This window comes from Thalia democratica, chromosome 5 (assembly GCF_965202585.1).
Source record: "Thalia democratica chromosome 5, ktThaDemo2.hap1.1, whole genome shotgun sequence".
Classification (NCBI taxonomy): Eukaryota; Metazoa; Chordata; class Thaliacea; order Salpida; family Salpidae; genus Thalia; species Thalia democratica.
This window is the reverse complement of record NC_139169.1, coordinates 47364080-47390985: the sequence shown is the minus strand read 5'-3', so window position 1 is coordinate 47390985 and position 26906 is coordinate 47364080. Positions and strand designations below refer to the sequence as shown.

The 26906-nt window shown below is 25.6% G+C and overlaps 2 protein-coding genes across 2 annotated transcripts; both read right to left on the bottom strand.

The window, feature by feature from the left end:
* Window positions 1–1004: 1004 nt before the first annotated feature.
* On the bottom strand, window positions 1005–7768 carry LOC145837223 (NAD-capped RNA hydrolase NUDT12-like). The gene is made up of 8 exons (XM_082945012.1): window positions 7545–7768; window positions 6974–7183; window positions 5886–6129; window positions 5511–5644; window positions 4700–4819; window positions 2060–2178; window positions 1617–1797; window positions 1005–1488 (listed from the first exon to the last, which is right to left on the bottom strand). Exons 1-8 carry the CDS (start codon window positions 7766–7768, stop codon window positions 1350–1352), a joined length of 1371 nt encoding a protein of 456 aa, XP_082801138.1. The 3' UTR covers window positions 1005–1349.
* LOC145837224 (endonuclease domain-containing 1 protein-like) lies at window positions 7583–13968 on the bottom strand. The gene is made up of 2 exons (XM_082945013.1): window positions 11724–13968; window positions 7583–7718 (listed from the first exon to the last, which is right to left on the bottom strand). Exon 1 carries the CDS (start codon window positions 13950–13952, stop codon window positions 12927–12929), a length of 1026 nt encoding a protein of 341 aa, XP_082801139.1. The 5' UTR covers window positions 13953–13968; the 3' UTR covers window positions 7583–7718; window positions 11724–12926.
* Window positions 13969–26906: the final 12938 nt, after the last annotated feature.

The window sequence follows — 26906 nt, the reverse complement described above, 5'->3', positions numbered from 1 at the left end:
ATTTCAAACTTAAAAAATAATACTGTTAACTTTTAGAAAAGTATACAACATGTATAAAACCGTTTCAAAAAAGATTTTATTATATTGAATCGCAGAGATCATTATTAGCCTTTAAACATTTGTTGAATACCTTTTTATACTTACGCTAAGCCGTATGACTTTTATCTTATGCAATAAAAAACTGGTTTTGCTTGTATAAAAATCAATAACATGTTAGAAAATTATATTAATGATCATTTTTAAAACATCAAACAACCAAAAATACTTTAATTGAGGTTAGGTAAAAAGGTATACTCAGGTATTATTTCATCAATATTCCAACATTAAATCATAAATACTTTCGTATCGTGAGTCATATAGAGCAGTGCTTCTGAAATGGGGTTCCGCGGAACCCTAGGGTTCCGCGACGCCTCTCAGGGGTTCCGCAAAGCCTTTCGAAATTCATAAAAGAACATTTATTTAATTAAACATTTTATGTAATATTAAAATAAGGGGTTCCGCGGAAAAGTTGAACTTTGGAAAAGGGTTCCGCCACTAGAAAAAGGTTCAGAAGCACTGATATAGAGTATAGTTTATGAGTGATACTTAAATATATGTTAAAGAAGTATAACAATTTTTAGCAAAAACTTAATTACGTTAACCATTTTTATATATTTTTTATTATAGGAAATATTTAATAGCATATATTATAGACCTACTAAAACCAATCAAAAATGACACATTTTTCTTTAAAAAACTAGGTCTTTAAACCAAAATTTTTAAGCGCTTTTTTTATCGTCTACTGAAAAATATTACACATAAATATTTGTAAATCAGAGTAGTTTATGTTGTATCTGAAATGACTGAAAATAAAAAGTAAAAACCATACATTATAAGCTTTAATGAGGTTAAGTTAATTACGCACAACATATAAACGATTGCAAAAAACAGTAAGTTTGAGTAAAACTACTTTAAAAAAAACCAAAATTATTCAAAAAAGTAAAAAATATAATCAGAGAAAGCTATTAATATTGATTTAACTAAACTTAATTCAAACTACAAATTGCAAGTTTTTTATATTTATAAATTTTCAATAAGTAAATTATAAAATCAACTTAATCTTAGCTGATTAATATTTTATTATTATTGTAAAGTATTAACAGACTTTTAATAATTTAAATAAAAAGCTAAGCAAAGATGTTTTTGTAGAATTTCAAATAAAAACTATTAATGCAGAAAAAAATGAATATAATTATTTCAACAGCATTTTAAACATGTTTTTAAAAACTATAAAAAATAATTAGATTAAAATCAAAAGCACCGAAACACAGGGTAAACAAATATATTTTTAAAGAAAACTTTGAGTATGTTCAAAGTGTTGACTGCTGCATTTTAAGCCAATGCCCGACAAGTTGATTAGCAATAGCGTAAGCTGGCGGAATGAGAAGTCCTTCTTTTTTATTGAAGCCTTCTACATAAGCAGCAGCTACTTCACTTTTCGGAAACCATCTAAATTTTTCAAACAAAACTTTAACCAGCTAAATTTTCAGTTTTTCAAAAATTTCAACGAAGTCAAACTTGATAAATTTTATATGAGTCAAGTACTTGATTAAAAAATTGAAAAAATGTAACTGGACCTTGCATCGTCGAGTTCTACATGGTCGCATTCGAAATCTTCACTCAATGCATGACCCATCAAGCCGATCATGAGCGAGGATGGAAATGGCCACGGTTGTGAGGATATGTACTCGATCTTGCCCACTTTAACTCCGACTTCTTCCATCGCTTCTCTCCTCGCCGCATCCTCTATTGACTCGCCTTTGTGCAAAAATTACGAAGTAAGCTTAAATCTATGGGCTATTTTATTTATGTTGTTTTTTCAAGAAAAGTAATTTTACCCCTTTAACAAATTTCCTATCATTATTTTTAATCAGATTTACAGTAAAAATAGTTTCGAAACAATCATGAATTTCTTATTACTAAAGCGAATACTTCAATACTAAAAACGACTTTAAATATTCCTTTTATAAAACAAACACAAAAGTATTAACTACGCTAGTTTAAACACAGATTAAGTTACCAGATTCGAGGAAGCCAGCCACAGCCGAATACATTCTTGGGGGATGTCTTCCTTGCCTGCCTAGCATGCACTTCTGCTTGTCAGGAGACAGTATTAGTATGATCACAACAGGATCTGTTCTAAAAAAACTGATTGTTTGTATAATTGACATAAGTACTTTGAAGTTTTATTGCTCTTCCTAAAACAATAAATACTTTTCATAGAAATTAAAAACGTTTTCATAATAATTCTTTTTGTTAATTTTTAAACTACATTAAAAAGTTAAAAACTTTACGAAAAAATATTTGCTAATAGAAGGAAATTATAAAATATCAAACACTAATATATTTTGACATTGCAAAACATATTATTTTTCAATTAGACTAAAAATTACTAGTTACTGTAAAGTAAATAATTTAAATAAAATTTTATTATAAAAAAAGTTGAAAAAAGCGTACTTATTAGGGAAGAAAGTCCTTTTTTTAATTCAAAGTTTAAATTAGTAACATATGATTAACTAATCAACTTATTGTTAACGAGTAGCTTATCGGCTATTGATAATCTATTTACCGCTTGACAATGACTATTTATGACTATAACATGATAAATTGCACACGAAATTAGTTGTAAATCAAAACGGTTAACAAAATAATTACTATCTCGATATAAAACCTTTTCATTTTAAAATTTCTATATATATACATGGTTGCCACTGGTCAAGCTGAGAAAAAATTCCTGACTTTTCCTGACTTTTTACCAAAATTTTCCTGACTTTTATAAACCAAACTCTTAAATTAAACTTATTCTAAAATACATAATCTAACACTTGAAATTATATAAAGCTTTCAATCTAATTTTTATACAGGTTAAAAACAACAGTTTTTTGCTGAATTCTATCATCAAACTTCCAGTACTTAAGTGAAGTAATTTAAAAAAAAAAGACATAAAAAAGTAAACTATATATCTGTTGTATAAAATATTTCCTCTAATCATTTAGTATAAAATTTGTAACAAATAAATATACTCTTATTTACTTTAAAAACTTAAGTTACTCTACAAAAAATACAAATAATGTGTAAACTTAATCTTGGCATATACCTCTCTTAAAACTTATTTTATAAATTTAAACAACTTTAAAAAATTATAAAGAGATAAAGTATACACATCAACTTGATCCATAAAATACTAAAATAACTGCTTAACTATAAAGAACTTAACTATTTACTTAAACAAAAAACACTTAGATTCTAAAATTATGCTAGATAAACTTTTGTGTATATATCAGTTTCACTATGGAAGTGTCCTTGCTACAGATTATCAATACTAAAAAGCTTACAAAATCTGCTTGTTAAAGTAGGGTACTTGTTCAATATGTTAATAGAAATTTTTTGCAGTTTTATAAAGGATATTTTATTTCGAAAGCAAAATTATTGGATTCTATTAGCAAATTTCTATCGTGACGTAACTATAGTGGTAGGATGGAGCTGATTTTCATTTCTACTGATACTGACGTCGTTCCAAGGACGCATACAAACTTTCATCAACAATAATCGAGTTACTTTGCTGAAATCGTGTTCCAATTTTATTTTTACAATTTCCACTGTGAGGAGTTTTTTATCTTAACTTATACCAGGTGAAGGCATTGGAAATAAAATTAAATATTTTTGTAAATTTCTAGGAAAATTTTGGAATTTTTTTCTGACTTCAAAGGACTTTTAATTAATTTTTACCGTTTGAAGGCTTTGGAAAACAAGGAATTTTGTAAAATTAAAATGACATAATCTGACTTTTTTTTAATTTTATCAAATTTCCTGACTTTTCCTGACTTTTTTCAAAACCCCCCATTTTTTCCTGATTTTTTTCTTTTTTTTTAATTTCTCCTGACTTTTCCTGATTTCCTGACTTTTCCTGACCGAGTGGCAACCCTGTATATATATATATATGTTCCAGAATTTTTAAAATCGCCATTTGAATAAATTATTTAAAAGCCCTTCAAGTGGGCTCAGTTGAAAGTGTTTACGTTTAAACATTAACCTTATTTTAAATATATATATATATATATATATATATATATAGAATTAAGTTAATTAACTTGATAAATCAAATCTTTCACACAGAGCCCACCTTTTGGGCTTTTTTAATGAAAAGTTTTATTTCAAGATGTAAAACTTGAAGGACTCGAGTTTCGTGCTTATGCACTCATCAACTTTATTGTCGATTGGTAAAATAATTTTTGCACAAGCCGTTTTGCATAGCTTTTGATAGTTTCAAAATTACGTCATAATCTATTCTGCTAATTTTTTTAACTTTCATTTGTGTGTTTTGTTTTGTGCTTTATTTTAAACTTGTTTTGAAGTTGATGGGTGCATAAGCACGAAACTCGAGTCCTTTAAGTTTTACATCTTGAAATAAAACGTTTCATATATATATGAAATGATTAGTTTGATATCAGTTAATCAAGAAGATTTACAAAAATATTTAGAACACTTTAAACCATATACCAAAATAATGTACAATAAAATTGTATTTTAAAAACATTTTTAAAGAATGTTTTTTTTAAGATAAACACACAAAACCAAGTGTGCAAATCTAAAAAAATAAGAAAGTTTCATAAAACTTAACGTTTAATTTTTTTTTTGCAGTAGAGAAACAAGCTCATACCTGGGGTAGCAAACATTGTGAGTACCTTTGTGAGTTCTGCATGAATTATTTGTACAAACTCGCTTCCAACCGGCTTCTGCCATATTTGTTTTGCTACCACACGCTGGGCAGAAATTGTAACTAAATAATAAGTAAAACATTATTATCTGTTTTTAATACTCTTAAAATTTTAAGAAAGTTTGTTTGTACTGAAGAATATCTGAAAATGTACAAACTTGATAGTTTTTTAGTTGAGTGGGTAAAAATTTAGTTACTATGTAAAAGCAAAGTGTTGTTATATTTTAATTTAGAGATTTATAACAACTACTCGTGCAAACTACTAATTTTACTGAGCAATAATATTTTTATCTTGTTTTTTTTTCTAATGAGCTTAAACAAAATATTCTGATAACTTTTGGTAAGTATATTTTGCACCAATTCTGTTCAATTTTTTTACTAACTGTTTCAAAAAATGGTAGTTATTTAGTACTTCATAGTTTAAGAGTCAAAAAAAATTATTTAATAACAACAAATCAACATATAACTCAGTTTTAAATATGTAAAGCATACTGTAGTATGGATTTCTAATTTTAAAAGTTGTTATACAAAATTGTAAACACAAATTTGCTGGTTACTTGATTTTATGGTAAAGAATGTTCTTTTTTAATTACAAAATAGAAACCTAAATTTAAAGTAAGTATTTTGAAATAAATAAAATTTATTCTAAAACTAATATTAATTGAAGAAAGTAATTTTATTTTTTAATTTTGACTTAAATTGAAAAGCGTTAAGGCGCACAGTATGTGGTCAAGATAATTTTTAAAGTAATAACTTATCATGCCAGGCTAGAACACTTCTAGCTTGAGCAGCGATTCCTGCATCCTCGTTTCTCAAACCCATCATCCCTTGAAACCCTCGATCACCAAAAAATCCATCTTGTATAGGAAAAAAATCACTTTCGAGTGTCTGTAAAAGAAATACATAAAAAAGTATCATTAACTTATTGTTCTTAAAAATAACTACTTAAGCTTTAATTGACAACTAAAACGAGTAAAAATTAAAATTTAGTAAAAGCTGTTTTGTTTTAATTTCAAATTTAATATTAAAGTTAATTAGAGCAGAATTAGAATTATAAAATACGGCCAATAAAAATAATTTTAACACTAGTAGAACAAACTAATTATACAGCTACATATAACGCGCTCACCTTTTTATAGTTAATAGCATAATAAACATGTTTGTGTTCTTCAGGGCAAGCGACACCTTCCCGCATTAAAACTCCGTTCTCAAGGTTGCCAATCCCAAGAAAGACCACATCATAATCTTCGTTTTCCAACTTGTCTTTAACATCGTCCCACTTTAGATAAATCGTCTCCTTAAACACTCTATCTTCCAACTGTCTCATGAAAAGTTGAAGCTTTCCAAAGATAAGAAATCTTGCTTTAGGAGATCTGCAAGTTAAACTTATTTACAAACAGTTAAAACTAACTTTATTTCTTTAAATAAAATTTTGACGCGTTTCATCAGGTTATTGAAACTCTTAAAATTAAATTTTTACAAGAAGTTGGGTCAATTTTTGTAATTAAAGTTTATATTATTAGTAGTTAGTACATTTTAGACAAATTTTAGCCTTGAACAAAATCGATTCCCATGTTTGATCAATTTACACTATACCTGCCCAGTTTACAGTAAAACAATCAGTTTTGTCTTTACATAACCAATATTGTTATTTGGTAAGGTAAAGACAAATTTTATAATTGCAATACTAAAAATTTGTACTTGTAACAAATATTTAAGCGTTGTGTAAACATAAGAAATATTCAAGTTAAAAAGTATTTATTTCTATAAAGAGATACGTGTTTATCTATCAGTTTATTTAAATTTCTAAATTTAAAATAACAATTATAAATAAAAGATTTTAAAAACATATTTAGATATAAAAAGTGTTTCTACAAAAGTTAAACATTCAAAGACTTTCATTAATAATAAAATATATATTGAATCTTCCTTGATATTTAATGATTTGTGTTCAAAAAAAAAATCTCATGACTTCATATGCTTTTTGAAAAATACTAATTTAAGTAATTTTTAACGTTTTTATGGTTTTTTTTCCCTCCTGTCACTTGAAAATTTAAGATTTGTAAGTGTAAAAAACTTATTTTAAGTATTTTATTAAATGCTCTGTTTTACTAACTTAAAAATTATTACAACTTAAAAAATAATACATAAAACAACTCTAATTTTTTTCACAATAAAAAAAGGCAAATACTGATGCTACTTCACCAAATTAATTACCTCATTTCAGAATTAATAAAAGCTTGATCAGATCTTTTATACGAAGACCTATTCACAATTGAGTGACTAAAATAGTTTACATGCTCCAGCTGACTTGCAAATTTTGGTTTCAAGTGAGAAGAAATAGTCTCCGCTACTGATTTATTACCCCAGAAATTGGCAATTTCGCCTGCAGACTGACCAATTTTGTTGACAAGCGTAGCATCTACCCTATGTAGTCAACTGATTATAACCAAGTCAACTATCTATATATAAGACGTTTAGGTTTTTTAATATTGTATTTAATACTATTGAACAACCGTAAAACTTTATATTTTACAATATACTAATTAAACTAAATTTGAAAAAATCTAAACTATGCATACAACTATTTAGTTAGTTTAAAGTGTAAAATATATTTATAAATCTTATTTGAAATCTAAAAAAATAAACATCTAAAAATACATTATAAAATTCTTTGTAGAACTAAATTATTAGTGATTTTTTGCTAAACTAAATTAAAAGAATATAAAAACATGTCAGTTTCATTTAGTACTCTTTCAATAATTGTAAAGTATTTTAATAAATTAACCCGTTTTCGAGAAGATACTGTACCATCGGCAGATGGTTGTTCCTGGCAGCAAGCATGAGCGGAGTGAAGCCTTGCTCGTTTCTCTCGTCAATAATGCTCTTGGTGTTTCCTTTACGCTTGTCCAGCAACTGGAGTACTTCTTTGATTTTACTGACATCCCCTGACGCTGCAGAGCTGAACATTTGGTTTTTATATGTTTCAATCATATTACTGTTGTTTTGCATTTTATTAAATATAATGAAATCTGTTTTTTTTTTTCACAAAATTATTTTGAGTTTTTATGTATATACTTCTGAAGCAAAACTAAACTATTTTAAGACTTTCAATAATAGGAATTAGTGTTATACATAAACAGTTTACTATTAATTCTTTTACAAAAAAAAAAGCCTTTTATTTGAATAGCAAGCCTTTTTACCCTAAAAAACTTTAAATTATAATATATTATATACAAGAGTATAAAAGTTTCTACACAAACATTTATAAATTCTCAACTGGCTTTTTAAAGTAGTAGGAATCAAAAGATCATGAAAAATATATACAATATAAAAAATACATAAAAATTATAAAATTAAGATAAGTTTTAATAACTTTTTTTGTGTGTTTAATTTACTAATATATAATAATAACAAAATTATGTTTAATTAAAGATGCTTTACGTGGAACTATTGAAACCACACAAAACAAATGGTTACAAAACTTGATTTATATCAACCTAAAATTAAACAAAACTATTTTAAAATATCAATTAGTATAGTAATAGTATATCAAATTATAATCTACCTAAATTTCATGTTTGATCATACGTGGACAATGCAGGAAACTATTTGTAAAATAAAAATAATTTAAATTGATTTAATGTTGTTGTATACTTAAATTTGGTTTTTAAAGACAGAAAAATGGAAATATGAATAAAAACTAGAATGTACTTCTTCAATAAAACAATATTTAAGGCCATAGGGGGGGGGGGGGAGTAAACCATGTTTTTTACAAGTTGATTTTATTTTATAGAGTTTTTTCTAAGCTTCAGATGCTTTTTATTGTTTTCAAAAATTCAAATTATTTTTTCAGATATGACCAGTCAAAGTCAGGCAGCATAATATGTTCCCTATGGGAAAACTAAAACAGCAAAAAAAGACTATTTCATTTAAAATCTATCTCCTCCTACATTTTTCAAGCAATTTTCTTCAAACTTTCACAGTCTAATCTTAATATAATAACAAAAAAACGTTACTTTGAATTTTGAAAAAAAAATTGTAAAAATATGTTTTTTTGAAAAAAAACACTTTTTTTTTTTAATTTTTGTGATAAAGTTTTTATTTTTTCAAGTTACTAAAATTCTAAAGTAACATTTTTTCCTTTTATTATAAGGAACGTATCCTGAAAATTTGAAGAAGATTGCTTGAAAAATGAAGGAGTGATAGATTTTTAGTAAATTTTAAAATTTCCGAGAAAATTGACCCCAAAAAATTTGCGGTCCATACGTTTATATTGGAATATTCTTACAAAAAACTAAATATCTCAAAAGTTAAATGATATTTTTTAATTCTATAAAAACTGGCTTATATTTTGTACTTTAAGCTTTCATATAAAATCCAAAGTTAATTTTAGTAAAAAAAAATGTTGGACCCCCCCTATGGCGTTAATAAATTACCTCATGTGCTATATAATTTATGCTTAAAAATATCATTAGGAACAAACAAATCTATTCTCTACAGACTTTAGGACATTTTAATATTCAAAAATTAAACTTTAAAAACAAGTACTATTTTGGTAAAAGTTTTGTTGTTAATTTAAGGTCAATTTTTATTGTTACATCTTGCTAGTTCTTTGCATTGTTTAGTAAACTAATATTTGTTAATTTATTGATTAACCAGCATAAAAACACTACTAAATTATAGTCAAAATACTTATGTTATTTCAAGACGTAAATAATTCAATTTAAATAGAAACAAAAGCAAAAAAACTAATTTAAAACAAAGTATACCACAGTAAATAACTGTTTAAATATTTGAAATGAGCAAAAAAAAAATTGACTCTAAAAAAGAAGAGTTATAGCAGATACTCAATAAACTAATCTATTTTCTTAGTTCTTAAAAATAACAGTATTACCTACTTTTATAACCAGGGTAGATAAAATATTTATTTAAATTGTTTTATGTTTTCTGATATTATTCTATGGTTTCCTTACAAGTTTCCTTATCCCTCTTTATTTTACAGCTAAACTTAGGATAAAAAGAGGTTTTATAAGTTTTACATTACTTAAAATAAAAAACAATACTATTTACTTTTTTCATGGCAATCTGTACTAATTCTTTTTTAATGAAGTTCTTTAAAATTATTGTAGTAAAAACATGTTAAAGCCTTAGCTTTGATATACAACAATCTTAATACTTAGTTGCAATTTAAGATTTTTATAAGTATTATTTTTTAAACATGACCACACTAGAAGTTTTTTTGTAAAACAACTTTTAATAGTAGTTTGTTGAACAAAAACAAAACAATGATGCTCAAAAATATTGGTCTAAGGACTTTGGTTTAATAATAAAAGACCTCTCAGACATCAAGTCGTACACCGCATATAGATGTATACACTTAGAAAATCCAAATATTATATCAGCAGTATTACACGATAGTAACAATTACTTCCGTTTGGTAAATATGTACATAATTGCTACTGTAAATCTTAGATTATCAGTGCAAAGCATTTTGTCAATTGAAAATCGTTTTGAAGATTAAGCTATAAATAATGCATAAATAACTAGCTATAAATAATGCATAACTATAAATAATGACTGAGTTATTTATATACTTAATACATTATTTTTTTAAGGGAAAACAAGAACTAATTAGGAAAACAATTCTACTGCTTATAACTACCCCTGTAGGCTTAATGCTCAGGGTTATCAAAGGTTTATTTTTCCAAGTTTTCTAAATTTCGTCCTGATTTTTGGTTTAGTTTTAGTAAAAAAATTAATCTAATATAAAAAATTTGTCTTAAATTGTATAGCAACATTAAAAAGATACTGTAAAATAACTTTAAATAAGTTTTTTAATAAATATTTATATTTTTATTATATATATATATATGAAAAATTTTTTTGTATCTATTCAAAAATTCATAACTTTACATAATTTTTTTTTTTGTTAATAATTAAGGTTTAAAACTGTAAATAGTATAATAACATTGAAAAGATACTGTGCAACTACTAAATTTGTTTTATAGTAAAAAATATTCCCTAGGGTTCCGCGACGCCTCTCAGGGGTTCCGCAATGCCTTTCGAAATTTAAAAAAGAACATTTATTTAATTAAACATTTTAAGTAAAATTAAAATTAGGGGTTCCGCGGAAAAGTTGAACTTTGGAAAAGAGTTCCGCCACTAGAAAAAGGTTCAGAAGCACTGTCCTATACGTTAAATTTTTTGTGTAAAATCAAAATTTTACTGCTTAACATGTAAAAATTGTTTAAAATTTCAGGTTTTTTTCAAAATTTCTCAACTTCCAGGTTTTTCCATGTTTTTTTAGCCTTAATTGCAAAGTTCCGATTTATCAGGATTCCAGGTTTTGTGGTAACCCTAGACTGAGAACTATTTTTGATATCTGTATTTTTTTGGTGATGATGTGTTATTAGTTTTTCATACTTTCTATAAGGAAAATCAAAATTAAAGATGATGTCAGATTTTTTAAAACTTAAGGTCAAATCTTTGAAATTACTAATTTAAGATGAAAATTTATATTTTACTCATTACAAAATTTCTTTACTCAAAACCTTTATTAATGTTAACCTAGTCATTCTGTTCAAATTATAAAATAATTTTTATAATTACACAAAACTTCTTTATACACTATTATCAAACATGAAAATATCTCTAAAAAGGTAAGTGCTTTATGAAATAAAATTAAAATTTAGGTATAAAGTAGTTTTGAATACTAACTTATAAATTTATCAGTTTACACATATTTTGGTATAATCCACCATAGTTACTTGCAATTTTTAAATAATAATTTTCTTATAAATACAATTTATTGTTTTTTTGTTTTTTTTTTCATTGATTTTACACATTTGTTTTAAAGAAATTAGAAAAATATCTAAAAAGTAATCATACAGAAAACTACTCTTGAGAATGAAAAAACGCAATAAAAAAGTAAACTTTATTTATGAATAGAATAAAATTTTCCAACCTTTTAATGAAGACATTTTGATCAGTTGAAGATTGCTAATCAATGTGTTTAATTAAACTTTACCAATTAGGGTAATTGAATATTATTTTACAACACTGAAAAGGTCATCAATAACTTTAACAACTTAAGTTTCAAAAAATATTTAAGAAATAACGTGAAATGGCATTAAATCATAGAGCAGGGTTGACAAATTTTTTGAGAAATTTCTTCCAGGTTTTCAGAATTTCATTAAGGTTATAAAAGTACACGTTTTTAAGTCTATTTTTAGTTTAAAGCTAAGTTTTACATTAAAAACTGTGCTAAGTAGTATAACAACATTTACAAGATACTGTAAAGTGACTTTAAATGTGTGTTTTAATAAAAAAAAAAAAGATATGGTAGATTTTTTGTGCCAAATTAAAATTTTACTACTTGACATGTAAAAACTGTTTAAAATTCTAGGTTTTTCTCAAATTCCAGGTTTTTCCAGATTTTTTTACTTAAATTGTCAAATTCCAGATTTTTCCAGATTTCCAGTTTTTTGGCAACCCTGCCTAGAGATTCAAACAAACAGATCTCATTAAAAAATCAAAAAAAAAACTGTTTTTATATGCATATTATCTATTGACTTAAAGCCTTTCACTAATAAGAACAGTCAAGCTGTTAATATTTTTTAGGCATGAAGTCAATTAAGTTTTTGCATTCAAAACAGTTATTTTCAAAAAAAAATTACAAAGAATTAAAACTAAAAACAACAGTTTTGTTACATTTTTATTTTTAACAATGTAAAAAATTAAGTATTAGAGCTAAATATGGACTAAAATAACAAGTTTATTTAAAAAGTGAGCTTTAATGAAAAAGTAACTAGCAATAAAGATTGTTAATTATTTTGGTTGCTAGAAATGTATGCGACAAATAACTGTAGTGCATTTTTTTGTTTGCTTACAGATAATATGGCTAAAGTGATAAAACATATTTAGTCTTTAAAAAGAATGGTTTCGTAGCAGCAAAATTTGAAAACAATAAAACACAAAACTAATCAAAAAGAAGATGAAGACACAAATTATTATGATTTTGTTACATTTGAAAACTTATACTTGAAAATTTATATATATATATATATATATACATTTGTTTTAGTAAACTAATTTAATATTTTATTTTATTTTTATTACCAAAACATTGTTCATAACTAAAAATAAAACATAAGTTTTACATAAGCATTTAATGAGAATGACAGTTCTTATGTATATAAGATTCCCATTTATCAAGAATGCTTTTACTTTCACCAAAGCCAGCATTCATGCAAACCTTTCCAAAAAGATCTTTTGTGAAATAATTGTCACTAAATTCTTGGATGTTATGAAAACGGCTGGATGAAGTCTGCTTCTTTACATTAATATTTTCCTCAATAATTCCAAAAGCCCAGGGTTTCTTTTGCTTTGAACCAGGGTAACAAACTGCTTTCCAATAAAATCCTGGGACTAAGACTGGATTTGTGTGATCTTTATGATTCTCATTTATCCAAAAAGGCTCTCCATTTTTATCCAGAGCAAAGCCATAAGTTCCTGTAATGATATAAACTTGTTCATTTGGTACTATATCTATTATCATATGCTTAACAGCACATTCATAAATTCTCCAAGATTCCTCATTAAACATTTTATATTGTGGTGCTGCATTGGTGAGAGTAAAAGTACTTATTTGTTTATCTTCATCATAAGCATTAATAGAATTAGGTGATAAATGACCTCTTTCAAGATGGTACTCATCGTAGACTTTGAGGTAGTCTCTTGCTTCAGCCTGATAGTGGCCACAGACATCCAACTCCTTAGAGTGTCCAACATTAGACAAAATTGGACTAGATGGCAACTTAGTTTGCTTTAAACTACATAAAGACAATGAAACTCGATGCCAATATTTATCGCCGGGTCTAGGAAGATTACTAGAAGCGTTCAAACTTACAACATTAGCTGAATACACAGGTATTCTTGTTTTAACATTGTACAAACTAGCATAAAATATTTGGTTTTGTTCATTTACAGATTGGCACAACTTTACAACTTCACTAGAACTAGTCGTATTTAACATAGGCCAAGCATCACCATGAAAAAAGTGATCACACGAGACAGATGCATAATATTTTTTTCTCCAAATCTCTTTGATTCTAAGATATAAAGCTGAGCAAAACAAAATTGATGCAAGAAAAAAAGCTAAACAGACATCTTTCCAAACTTTTTTATAATACATTTTTGCAAATAATCTGTAAACTGAAATTATAAAGTTATAAATTTCATATAAGGTACTTAAACTTTTTAATAACTTTACAAGTAGTCACAAGAAAAACAAAAGCAATTTTATACACTATATTTAGAAGTTTATTGTATAACATTCATGAAACAGAATATTATTTAAATGTCTTCATTATGCTAAAGCTTAATGAGGACTATAAAAATTTGTTTTTACAAAGAGTACCTATTTTTACATCTACAAAAACAATTTGCAAATAATTAATTATTTATGTATAATTAAAACATCTCAGACTTTAGTAATAATTATTAATATAAACCCTTTACTTAAATGTTCAAAACAAGTAAGTCAAAGATTTTTATTTTTAAAACAATAAGTTTAGTATAAATAAAAACAAAAACTGTTTTAAATATATTTCAAGTTTAATGATTGGCAGTTTAGTTGTTGTTAATAATAATGATTCAATGATAAATTTTAACAATTTTATTACAATACAATGTTTCACTCGTTTGAAAAAAAACAAGATCTTCAGTTGTTTAAAATCTGTAAAAATTTATGTGATAACAAGAAGGAAGACATTAGGCTAAACTTGAAATAAAAGAAATTAAAAAGAAGAAAAAAGTAGCGTTTTTCTTTTTAACTTCTTTTATTGGTATATCAGTTTATTTTTGATAAAGCAAGTCAGAGTTAAAGTTCTTTTTTTTTGGATATAAGGGATTGAAGTTGTTCGGTTCTAAACCTAATTTATAGAAGACAAAAATAATAGTTTCACTAAAAAACTATCTTCTACTTAAATTTTTTATTTATATTCTTAAAATTTTTACAGTTTCTTTATCAATAATGCTTTATCATTTGCTTAAGAAATAAATAACTTTAAAAAACACTAATTTTTGATTTAACAAACACCTTTTTTTAGTTTTTATGTACTTTTTTTCTAAAACTCCAAACTGTGAAATTTTTCTAGATATTTAAGGCATATGTGGGTCCATTTTGTTTTTTACAAGTTGACCTTGTTTTACAGAGTTTTATTTGAGCTATCAGACGTTTTTAACTGCTTTAAAAAACTCAAAGTAACTTTTAAGATATAAGCGATCCAAGTTGGTGTGCTCCAAAGGCTCCTAATGGAAGGCCCAAACCAAAAATGAGAAAAAAGACTATTTCACTAAAAATCTACGTTCTCCTCCGTTTTCTAACCAATCTTCATAAAATTGTTACAGAAAGTACATAACTAGTATAAAAATCAATTTAATGCAGGATTTTGTTAAATTTTAAAAAATAAAAGTTATATAAAAAACCACCTGTTTGTAAGTGAAATATTAATTTACACATCTTTTTTAAATAAGATCTTTACATTTCAGTAAATTGAGCAATATTTTTTAGTTGAGACAAATAACTATTTAAGTTTATTTATTTTAAAATTATATCTTATTAGTTTTGGAATTGCAACGTTAAAGTATTTTAAACTTAAAAGGAATTTTTCCCAAATATTGAGGATCTAGTTTAAAAACTTAAGGAGTAAAAAGTTAAATAGTTTTTTTTTTTTTAATTTTCATTTTTTAATTTTGTTTTGAAAGAATTTTCTAAATATTGTAAGAAACATTTAAGGTATTCATCTCAATTAGTCAATACAATTAAGAGGAGATAGATTTTTATTGGTTTATAGTTATTTTCCCGCCTTAAGGAATTTGCCATAAGAAACCTATTATAGTCTTTGACCAGCTATATCTCAAAAGTTAATTTGAGTTTTAAAAATATGTAAAAGACAACTTGTGGCTTACCTTAGTTAAAACTCAACAAAATAGGATCAAATTGTAAAAAATGTGATTTACCTTCCCCTCCCTATGCCCTTAATACTTCATAAAAATTTGCGGTTATTTGCTTAAATAATAAAGGGTAAAATTAATTAATATAAAATGAAAAAAAGTAATAGTTATAAATGCTTACTATTGAAAAACACTGACAAAAATGACAACAACTTTTAGATGGAAAAAAAAAAATCAGTCTCGCACTTGCAATAATAAACGGTTTCTTGGAAAAGCCAGAGTGATACATCTCAAAAAAAATTTTGTAGTCTTAACACCCCCCTCCTAAAGTACTAAGTTGAAACTAAGCAAATCTGCTAAAAGCCCACAATATGGAGGACATAATGCTAGATTTGCAGAATTTATAATTGCACACTAAATTGAAAGTAAGCACAAAAACAATGTTATTAAAATTAATTTTTTGACAAGCACTCAAACTGAACTAAAAAACTAGTATAATAAGATATGTTTGGATTTTATTTTGAATAGAGCATTTATGAGCATGAACTTAGCTTGGGAGCTTTTTCAGGAATTCTATAAAAATGTCCAAACTTATAACACAATTATTTTCCTTATCTTAAAAGCTAATTAAAAACTTTTTTTATTCTAAAGAATGGTACTTTGTCTACAATTAAAAAAAATCATTGAATTGAGGTTTGACTTTTTGAGTAAGGCCCATTTGAAAATTTTGTGTTTTTTTCTGTTTTTTTATTTATACAACCTTTTCTCCAAATTTTTTTTTTTTTTCTAATATTTATTTCTTAAACATAATACTTATTAAAATGAGTTTAATGATGTTGTATTTTTTTTTTTTTTTGTACCATAAGCCTGAATAAACTTTTCAAAAAAACTCCATTTCTGCACGATTTTTGTTTTTCAGATATACAACCTTTTATGCAAAATAAAATATTTTTATACTAATTTTTATTTTTAAAAGATTTGTATAGTTATGTTTTATGATGTTGTGATATTTTTTCCCAGTTTATTATTGCTTTTAAAATATATGACCAATACAAGTTTTACTTAAACTCTTAGCACTTAAGCAAGAAATCCCTCAAATAGCATTGCTAAGAATGTAGGTACAACTTGTATGGGTCATATATTTTAAAAGCAATAATAAACTGGGAAAAAAAATATCACAACATCATAAAACATAACTATACGAATCTCTTAAAAATAAATAACACTAAAAAAATACTTTATTTTTGCAGAAAAGGTTGTATACCTGAAAAACAAAAATCGTGCTAAATTGGAATTTTTCTGAAAAGTTTATTCAGGCTTATGGTACAAAAAAAAAATTGAAAAAAAATTTATAACATCATTAAACTCATTTTACTAAGTATGTTTAAAAAAGAAAAAATTAATTATTAATTTTGGAGAAAAAATTGTATAAATAAAAAAGTAAGAAAAAAACACAAAATTTTTAAATAGGCCCCACTCAAAAAGTCAAACCCCTATTCAATGGATTTTTTTCTTAAATTAAAGACAAAGTACCGTTCTTTAGAATAAAAAAAAAGTTTTTAATTAGCCATTAAGATAAGGAAAATAATTGGGTCTTAAGTTTAGACATTTTTATAAAATTCTTAAAAAAGCTCTCAAGCAAAGTTCATGCTCCTGCATTTATGTACATTGTACATTGTTTATTGGATGACAAAAAAAGCACACAAAACATTTGGTCTTAAGACCATGTGTACAAAAAATCCGATTGGTAACAGATTTATACTCAAAGGATATTGTTTAATATCTTGTCACGGACATTTAGCAAAATTGTATTTAAGTTAATGAATGTAGTGTAAAGTTTACATAGTTAACTGTACAACACTAAGTAAAACACAGTTTCTGAACAAGAATCAAAAGTTGAAAACCATTAAAAAAAAATCCTTTTAAAACTGGTTTAATAAATTAAAAAGACTTAATTTAATTGATTTTCTTTAAAAACATATAGCAGATAACTTAACATTTAATAAGGACTGATTAAAAATTTAAAATCTTAGTGATGTTTGAAAAGCTGAATTTAAAATTTAGTTATGTCCTGGACAAGAAGTTAAAAAGTATCCAAGTGGTGTGGGACTCTATTATAACCGAAAGGTTTTTTCATGCACCAGGTCCTAAGACAAAATATTTTAAACACTTTTTTTGTAGTTCAATAAACAATATTTATATGTTTTATATTAATAAATATGATTTTCAAATTTAATACCTAGTTGACGAGCGTCATTCCATTTACGGTACAACTTTTACGGTTTTTACTAAAGTTCTTTAGCTTTGACGCTTATCCACATCCTTATCTTTACTTCTACAATAATTTTTTATACATCATCTTTTAGCTTAGAGTATCTAGTTTGTGAACTATTATTTTATTTTTATATTGGGTTGGTATAAATGGTGCTGTAGCCCATAGAAAAAGTGGTACATTATTGTTTTTTTTCAGTTTTTTTGGAAAATCAAACGATAAACAAATAGTTTTGACTTGATATTTTTTTTATGCATATAAAATAATATTCTGCTCATTCGCTATGTACAATTTTTTATAAAACAAATTATTTTTTAAGGAAATTGGTGATTTATTGTTTTTAATATATTATGGTTTATCTCAATAAATATTGAACTAAAAGTAAAATGAATAAAAGATTCACACAGTACTAATTATTCTGCATTGTTAGCATGCATAGTTTTTATTTTAACGAATTACTTTTTGAAATATTAAGCATTGAAATAATCCTTTTTTTTTTTAATTTTAAGCTACTTAGTCTTTGAAGTACAAAACAAACGCAAATGATTTGTTTGAAACTAATTTTATCAGGTGGCGCTACGGACTATTAAACTAATTTAATATATAAATTGATGTAATTTTTTATCAACATAACAGCAAATAGTTTCTTAAATAATTCATTTTATATTATGTCAGTATGAATGGTGTTGTTGGAACGGGTCAGAAAAGAACGGTCGTAACTTTAGTACGGAATGACACATAAACACAAAGTGAAACTTTAGCAAAGAGTGACACTTTAGCACGGAGTGACATATTAGCACGGCGTCACTTTAAATCAGGTAACATTTTAGCACGGAATGTCATTTTAACACAAAGTGACACTTTAGCATAGAGTGACACTTAGGCACGGAGTGACACACTAGCACAGGACACAGAGTGACACTTTCTGTGACACTTTAGCGCGAAGAGACACATTAATACTAAGTTACACTTAAAAACAAAGGGAACCTTAGCAAAGAGAGACTCTTTAGCACGGAGTGACACATAAGCACGGTGTCACTTTTGCACAGGTAGCATTTTAGCACGGAGTGTCATTTCAGCACAAAGTGACACTTTAGAACGGAGTGACACACTAGCACAGACTGACTTTTTATGTGACATTTTAGCACGAATTGACTTATTAGCACTAAGTGTCACTTAAACACAAAGCGACAATTTAGCAAAAAGAGATTTTTTAGCACTGAGTGACACATTAGCACAGAGTGAAACTTTAGCACGAAGTGACACAATAGCAGAAAGTAACACTTTAGCACGGCGTCTATTAACTCATTTTACCAAAACATTTTAACGAAGGTATTTTAACACTTTTAGTTTTATATTTTCAACAAATAACTTTTTGTATAAAACTAGCAACGTAACAAGCTCCAGGCCTTTTATAACATTATAATTAGCTTAAATTACTTTAGTTAGTAAATTAAAAATATCGCTATTATTGATAAATAAATTGACTTTGTTTCAAAGCTCCGATAAATCAATAGATTATTAAAAATTTACTTAATTGATTTTTAAAATACACAAGGTTTTAACATCGTCAAAAAAAACGATGCGAAGTTCCTCTTATTTCTACATCTACGTGTATCGCAATTCGCAACTATTTAAAACGTATGCAGGTGTTAAAATTTATATATAGATACTACTGCAAATGTAAATAAACTTATCTCACTTATTTTTTTTTCTATTTAGCTTTTTTATATTTTTAAACTTTTAAGAAACAGCATAACTCAAAGTTATACTAGAAAAACTTTTATTTGATTGTTTTATAAGTTTTAGGACTCATGTTTTGCCTTTCTTTTTAAGGTTATTAGATATACAAAGCTAAACATCATTTAGATGTACAGTTTAAAATCTATTAACATAAAATAACCAACTTTTCATAATTTATGGATAAAAAAGTTCTCTAATTACCTAAATAAAAACAAAAAAACCTTAATTTAATCCGTCTACTTAAAAAATTGTAATTAAGAAGCTTTTGACAAATCTGACTGTGAATTAAAAAAAAAGAATCAGAAAGGCTATGTAGCTCAGAAAAAAACCTTTTAAATTAATATATTGAAAAAAAAAAACAATATTGTGTGGTAACTAAATTACTTTCTTTCATATAAGAACAAGTTAACAAGTTTCATATAAGAACCATAAGGATGTAGTCAAATTACTAGTTTACAGAACTGTTAATTTTAGACCAGGTACAGCTTTTTTTTACACTTTAAATAAAGCCAAATTTTCCACAAATTTGATAACAAACTATCTCTAACAATAACATTCACGAGCATAAAGTTAATTTTATAGGCAAATTTATAAATTTTTCAAAAAACATAAAACTTAAAATAAATTAATGTCAATTATTTTCCTTATCTTAAACGCTATCTAAAAATTTTTTTTTATCTTAGAGAACGCACCTTTGTCTTTAATTTAAGAAAAAAAAATTGGTTTGGGGTTTGAATTATTTCATGGGGTCCCTCCAAAAATAAAGGGTTTTTTTTTCTTTTTTTCATTTAAATTGCTTTATAACCAAAAATATTTTTTTTTTTTAATTTTTTTTTTTTGATTTCCCTTAGTTTGCATGTTATTTAAACTCTTAAATAGTTATTTTATAAATAATGTTAATATCTTTTACGATTTGGCCCCAAAACAAAATGATGTATATTACACTATCATTTGCCTTGGCCATTTCCTAGATAAAAAATTGATAAAAGGAAAAAAACGATTAATAAGAATGTAAATTACAACAAATTTAATTAAACTATAATAATTTTACCTAAATATGATTAGTTGACAACATAGCTTTTTTAACTAAAAGTTTGTACAGCATATTTTAGTCTAATGTATTTATGTTAAAAGCAATCAATTAAAAATGTTAAAATTAAAAACAATTATCTATTTTTATTTTAAGTTCGATTGAAAGATCCTGTACCCTGTAGAAAAATATTAATAGGCACAAATGGGTGCCCATATTACTCAACAGAATTCAGAGGAACATTTTCGATTTTATTTAATATTGGAAATATTTTTTGGTGTAAAAAATACTTCTTGTATAAAAAAAAATTATAACTAATATATAAAATATAGTTGATTGTGTGTTTGTAACTGTATGACATTGAAAAAAGTTTTTTTGAATTAGCTAAATAACTTTTTACAATAAATCAATTAGTTACAACCACAGTACAATAGAAACTGAAATAGTTAGGAAAATCATCAAGAACAACCATGTTAGCTCTGTTGACAACTTAAAATAAAACACTAGTTCATGGATTAACAAGGGTAAAGGTTATTTTTTTTACAAAAGATGAGACATAGGGTGGGTCCACTTTGATATTTATAAACTTATATATTTTTGTTGGGTTGTTATAATGTTGTATGAATTTTTAAGATACAGTAGTTTGAGTAAAAAGTTTTCTGTAGAAACATGTGGACTGCAATTTTTTAATTATGTTAATTATAAATCAATATCTTAATTTGTTAAGACTTTTTTTGGCTAAGATTTAAAAAAGTTCAGAAAACGTTCTGCTTGAATAACTTCGCGGCTACTTCAGAGACTAAGTAGCTTAAAATTTAAAAAAAAGGATTATTTCAATGCTTAATATTTCAAAAAGTAATTCGTTAAAATAAAAACTGTGCATGCTAACAATGCAGAATAATTAGTACTGTGTGAATCTTTTATTCATTTTACTTTTAGTTCAATATTTATTGAGATAAATCATAATATACTAAAAACAATAAATCACCAATTTCCTTAAAAAATAATTTGTTTTATAAAAAATTGTACATAGCGAATGAGCAGAATATTATTTTATATGCATAAAAAAAATATCAAGTCAAAACTATTTGTTTATCGTTTGATTTTCCAAAAAAACTGAAAAAAAACAATAATGTACCACTTTTTCTATGGGCTACAGCACCATTTATACCAACCCAATATAAAAATAAAATAATAGTTCACAAACTAGATACTCTAAGCTAAAAGATGATGTATAAAAAATTATTGTAGAAGTAAAGATAAGGATATGGATAAGCGTCAAAGCTAAAGAACTTTAGTAAAAACCGTAAAAGTTGTACCGTAAATGGAATGACGCTCGTACCTAGTTGTAGCTTTTTTATTACTTACCTTGTTTAAACGATGTTAGTCAATATAGTTGAATCAAAATATCTATGTAGTATGGTGTAATGTGATATTTTACTTTTGTAAATTTTTAAAGAAACCTTTTTATTAAGTAAATGATTTAAGTTTTATACTTTTAGTTTCACCAGAAAACGTTTATCGTTGCAAGGGGTGGAGTTTAAGACTGATTTTTTTTTACCATTATAAAAAAAAGTTTGCTTTGAAAAATAACTTATACAATTTTGTTAAAAAGAACTTTTAAACCAGTAATTACAGTTAAACTTTTTTACTAAATGTTTTATACATGTATTTCACACTCGTGTATAACACTTACCATTTTGCCAGTACTTGAGTACATTATAATACTAGCGGATGTTAATGCTTTAGTTAAACATCTTTATATCGTCAAGCTTCTCAGTTTTGACTAATTAAAGTCGCTATAGAAAAGTTTAAAAAAAGCGAGATTTAATCGAGATTCATCTACAGCGGCTCTACAAAAAAAAAGTAAGTCAAAAATGTTTGATAAAATAAAAACAACTTTTTCGTAAAACTATAATAACAACCTAATAATATAGTACAAACTAGTGATAATTAAGATTACAGACAAGATTTAAATTTAGAAATGTAGTTTTTTTTGTATAAAGATAGGCGCAGAAAAGTTTGTAACTTTTATTTAAGTTGTCTTTTCTCTCCTATCGGCCTTAGTGGTAGCTATTTTTTATAGACACATATGCTACTAATTCTGTGTGAGTTGGGTGCACGACTATTCAAATTCTGACAATTCAAATTCCGACAATTCAAATTCCGACAACTCTAACTCGACAATTCAATTTCCGACAACTCAAATTTGGACAATTCAAATTCCGACAACTCTAATTCGGACAATTAAAATTCCGACAACTCAAATTCATACAATTAAAATTCCGACAACTTAAATTTGGACAATTCAAATTCCGACAACTCAAATTCATACAATTCGAATTCCGACAACTCAAATTCGGACAATTCTAATTCCGACAACTCAAATTTGGATAATTCAAATAATTTAAATTCTGACAACTCAAATTTGGACAATCCAAACTACGACAACTCAAATTCGGATATTTTAAACTACGACAATTGAACTATTTAAATAAGACGACTAAAATGTACACATATGTAACAACAAATTATGTAAAAAAAGGGTTGATCATGCCAATTCGATCATCAGACCACAAGTTTCGGTAGACTGAGACCGGTTTCGTCCTTATTAGGACTCATCAGTCAGTCACAACCGAAAAACTTGTAGTCGTCAATCTACAAACGGTTTATCATGCTTTCGCATGAAGCAACCATTTGCTGGCAATGATTAGTGACGTCAGCATAGTTCTAATAAGGACGAAACCGGTCTCAGTCTACCGAAACTTGTGGTCTGATGATCGAATTGGCATGATCAACCCTTTTGTTAAATTTGAGCTTGTCTCACGGCAAACGAAAGTCCGGACTTGTTCTGCAGACTTTCGCCGATTTTGTTGATTGAACAAATTATGTAATGAAAATTATAAATTTTATCAAACGTTGCTTTTTAGATTTGAGATTTTAAAGTTTTTATAGAATTTTTTTTTTACTTAAAAAAAAATATTAAGTTTTTCTAAAAAATAATAAACAAAGAATTAGAAATAATATTATGTAATAGAAATAAATGACTATATAGATATTATTTAAAAAATTTGAATAATTTTAGACATAAAAATTAAGTAATCTTAAAAACTTTGTATAATTTTTTTTTGTAAGTAAATAAATAAATAAAATTATCATTGTTAATATTGTTTATTGAACGATAAAAAAAGCGCCCAAAAAGTTTGGTCTAAAGACCTGGAGTACAAAGAAACGTTTTGGTTATCGAGTTGTACACTATATACTTATAGAGTTTTTTACGAGCTATTACACATAATTTTTTATTTTTTAAATATCTAAATCTTTAGTAATAAAACAATTAATTAAACTAAATGAAAGAAAAGCAAGCAAAAAGAATATTAACTGAATTTTTTGTTTAAAAATGTATTTAAAGACTTGTTTAGTTAGTTACATAAGAACTAATAAGCTTATATAACTAAAAACTAATTTATAAAAGGAGACCAACAATACTAATAGCAAGCATGTGCTTATTTGAATGATAAATAACAACCTCTATAGTAAAAAGTAAAAATGTAAAACGCTGAAACACTTTAACGTTTAATTTTATCAGTATTTTGTGCTAAAAGTGTAATTTTTATTTTATTTAATAATTTTACCTGAACAGTAAAAAAATCTTTACGATTAAATACATAAATAAATTGTGGTATAGTTCTATAATAATTTCAAAGAAGTAAATTCTACCATAACTGAACTTATAAAAAGAAAAGTACTGTAAAATTTTGGCTTTTGATAAGCAAAAGTAATAAATAAATAAAAACAATATTAATACTAACAACATTAGCATAAACAGATTTAAAAACAATATTAAGTTATTGTGTAGTAATATAAAGTAAATGTGCTATTTGTAAAACGTAATTCTATAAATTAATTTATTTAGATTAGTTATCATTAAAACAAAAATTGGTTATTACTGTTTTATAATAAGCTAAAGTTTTTAATCTATGTTGAACATCATTAAAACATTACTTAACAAGAAACTGCTTAAGCTCTTTTCAAATAAATATAAATAAGAAATAAACTGATTACAAATAATAGTTCGATAGTCTAACTAGACTTATGCATTGTAGTCAATAATAAGAAGTTGAGAACCGAGTCACGGTGACAAGACCAAGACCCGAGTTCTGATTGCAAAAGTTAAAACGAGTATTACAATACTGTGTTTTGATGTCTTATAGCTGAAAATTATAAAACTTTTTTACCATATCATTATTATTTTATTGTCTTATGCTAACATAATTAGATAATAAAATTTGAATAAGTATCTTTATCAACATTCTAAACTGAAAATGTTTGTATTCTTTAACGATATACAACTTTATAGTAAGACTTTTCTTAAAGTAAGCATTATATTTCATAATTATTTATTTACTAAATAATTTCTTTTCGGTACTAACTTTATATGAAAATTTGAGACAACAATTCATTTTGCAGTATATTTTATTTTTTGTGAACTATTGAAAAGGGTAGATTGAAAAATTTTTAGTTCACAAAAAATAAAATATACTGCAAAATGAATTGTTGTCTCAAATTTTTATATAAAATTATTTATTTTAAAATTTAATGTTTATAAACTTTTGAGAATACGTTTTTAGTAGTTTTTTATAGTGGTTATGCTTATGGTGATATCAATTTAATTTAGTTATGAATTTAAAAAGTATTGTTTCGTTATAAAACAATTATTCAAATCAGTATAAGTCGAACAATTATTGTTTATATTAAAAAACCACAGATACTTGATAACTTATTACTTTTTTATTAACACAAATTAAGGGATATTAAATTTAGTCGTTGTAAGTATCTCTGAATAATAGAATAGGTAATTTTAAATTTTAAAAACATTATTATTTTTAAATACTACGAAATATTATTGATTTTAGTGTAATGCTTTATTTCATAAAAATTTTAAATTTCTAAACTGTTTTACGACACTATATTAATCCATAATATTTCTTTTTTTCTACGCTTCGGCTGTTAAGCCGAAGTGTTTCTTGTCGAACTATTTTGTTAGTACAATTTGTTGTAGTTTATCGCACATTTATTCATTGTAAATACAGTCTAAACTTATAGAATCGATTTCATTTTACAAGTAGTTTAAGCTTTCTAACAATCTTATAAATCACAACTTACTTTAATAAATTGTAGTTTAAGTAATCTAACTGCTTTGTAAAACTATTGCAATAAACAGAAGCTTAGGTTTAATCAACACTTATAACCAGGTATGGTAAAATTTGAAAACCACTATTTAAAGCTGTTTTATTGCTATAGTAACCAGAAAGCTAAAGTAAAAAAATATAGCTAATTTATTATTCATGGTAACAAGCGTCGCATGGACATGGTACCAAATTACCATTAGACAAATACTATTAATCTAATAGGTTATAAATTATAACCTATTAGATTAATAGTATTAGTCCAATTAATATTTTATATACCTATATTATTAATTAACGAGATTAATCTAAAAAGTATCGTAGAACTACCTAAAGATATCATTTTATTACCGCGTTATAGTCAGTAACCGCCAGGACCGCTTATATACAACCAAGCACGTCTCTTAGATTGGTTTAGTATAAGGAAAGATATTACCTCTGATTTTAATTTAAACAAAACATTACGACAAAAATAGTGTTTTTATCACTATACATAAAATAAAATTTAATTTTCAAAATATGTTTATTTATACAGTATTTTTTTGTACAAAACTATGATACAAAGTGTATTAAAAATTTTGTAATGTTGACTTTAGTGGGCCGGTCAATTTTACTCTGAAAGCCGGATCCGGCCCGCGGGCCATACGTTGCCAAACCCTACTCTATAACAAAAGGAGGTTAATAGCCTACATAACATCTTGAAGACTAAAAAACAAAACTTAACAAATTTCAAAACACATCGCTTAAAAACGACAAGTATGGAGGTATACAACCAAAATTTGAAATAAAAATAAGTTCTTATTGTTAAACTTTTTACAAAATATAATTTTACTTTGATTATCTTTTGTATTTATTTTAAAATTAAAAGTTTATTATTTAAAGCAATAATAAATTAAACAATCAATGCTGTCAAAGCTTTTATAGCAAAAACTAACACGAGGTTACCTGCTATAAAAA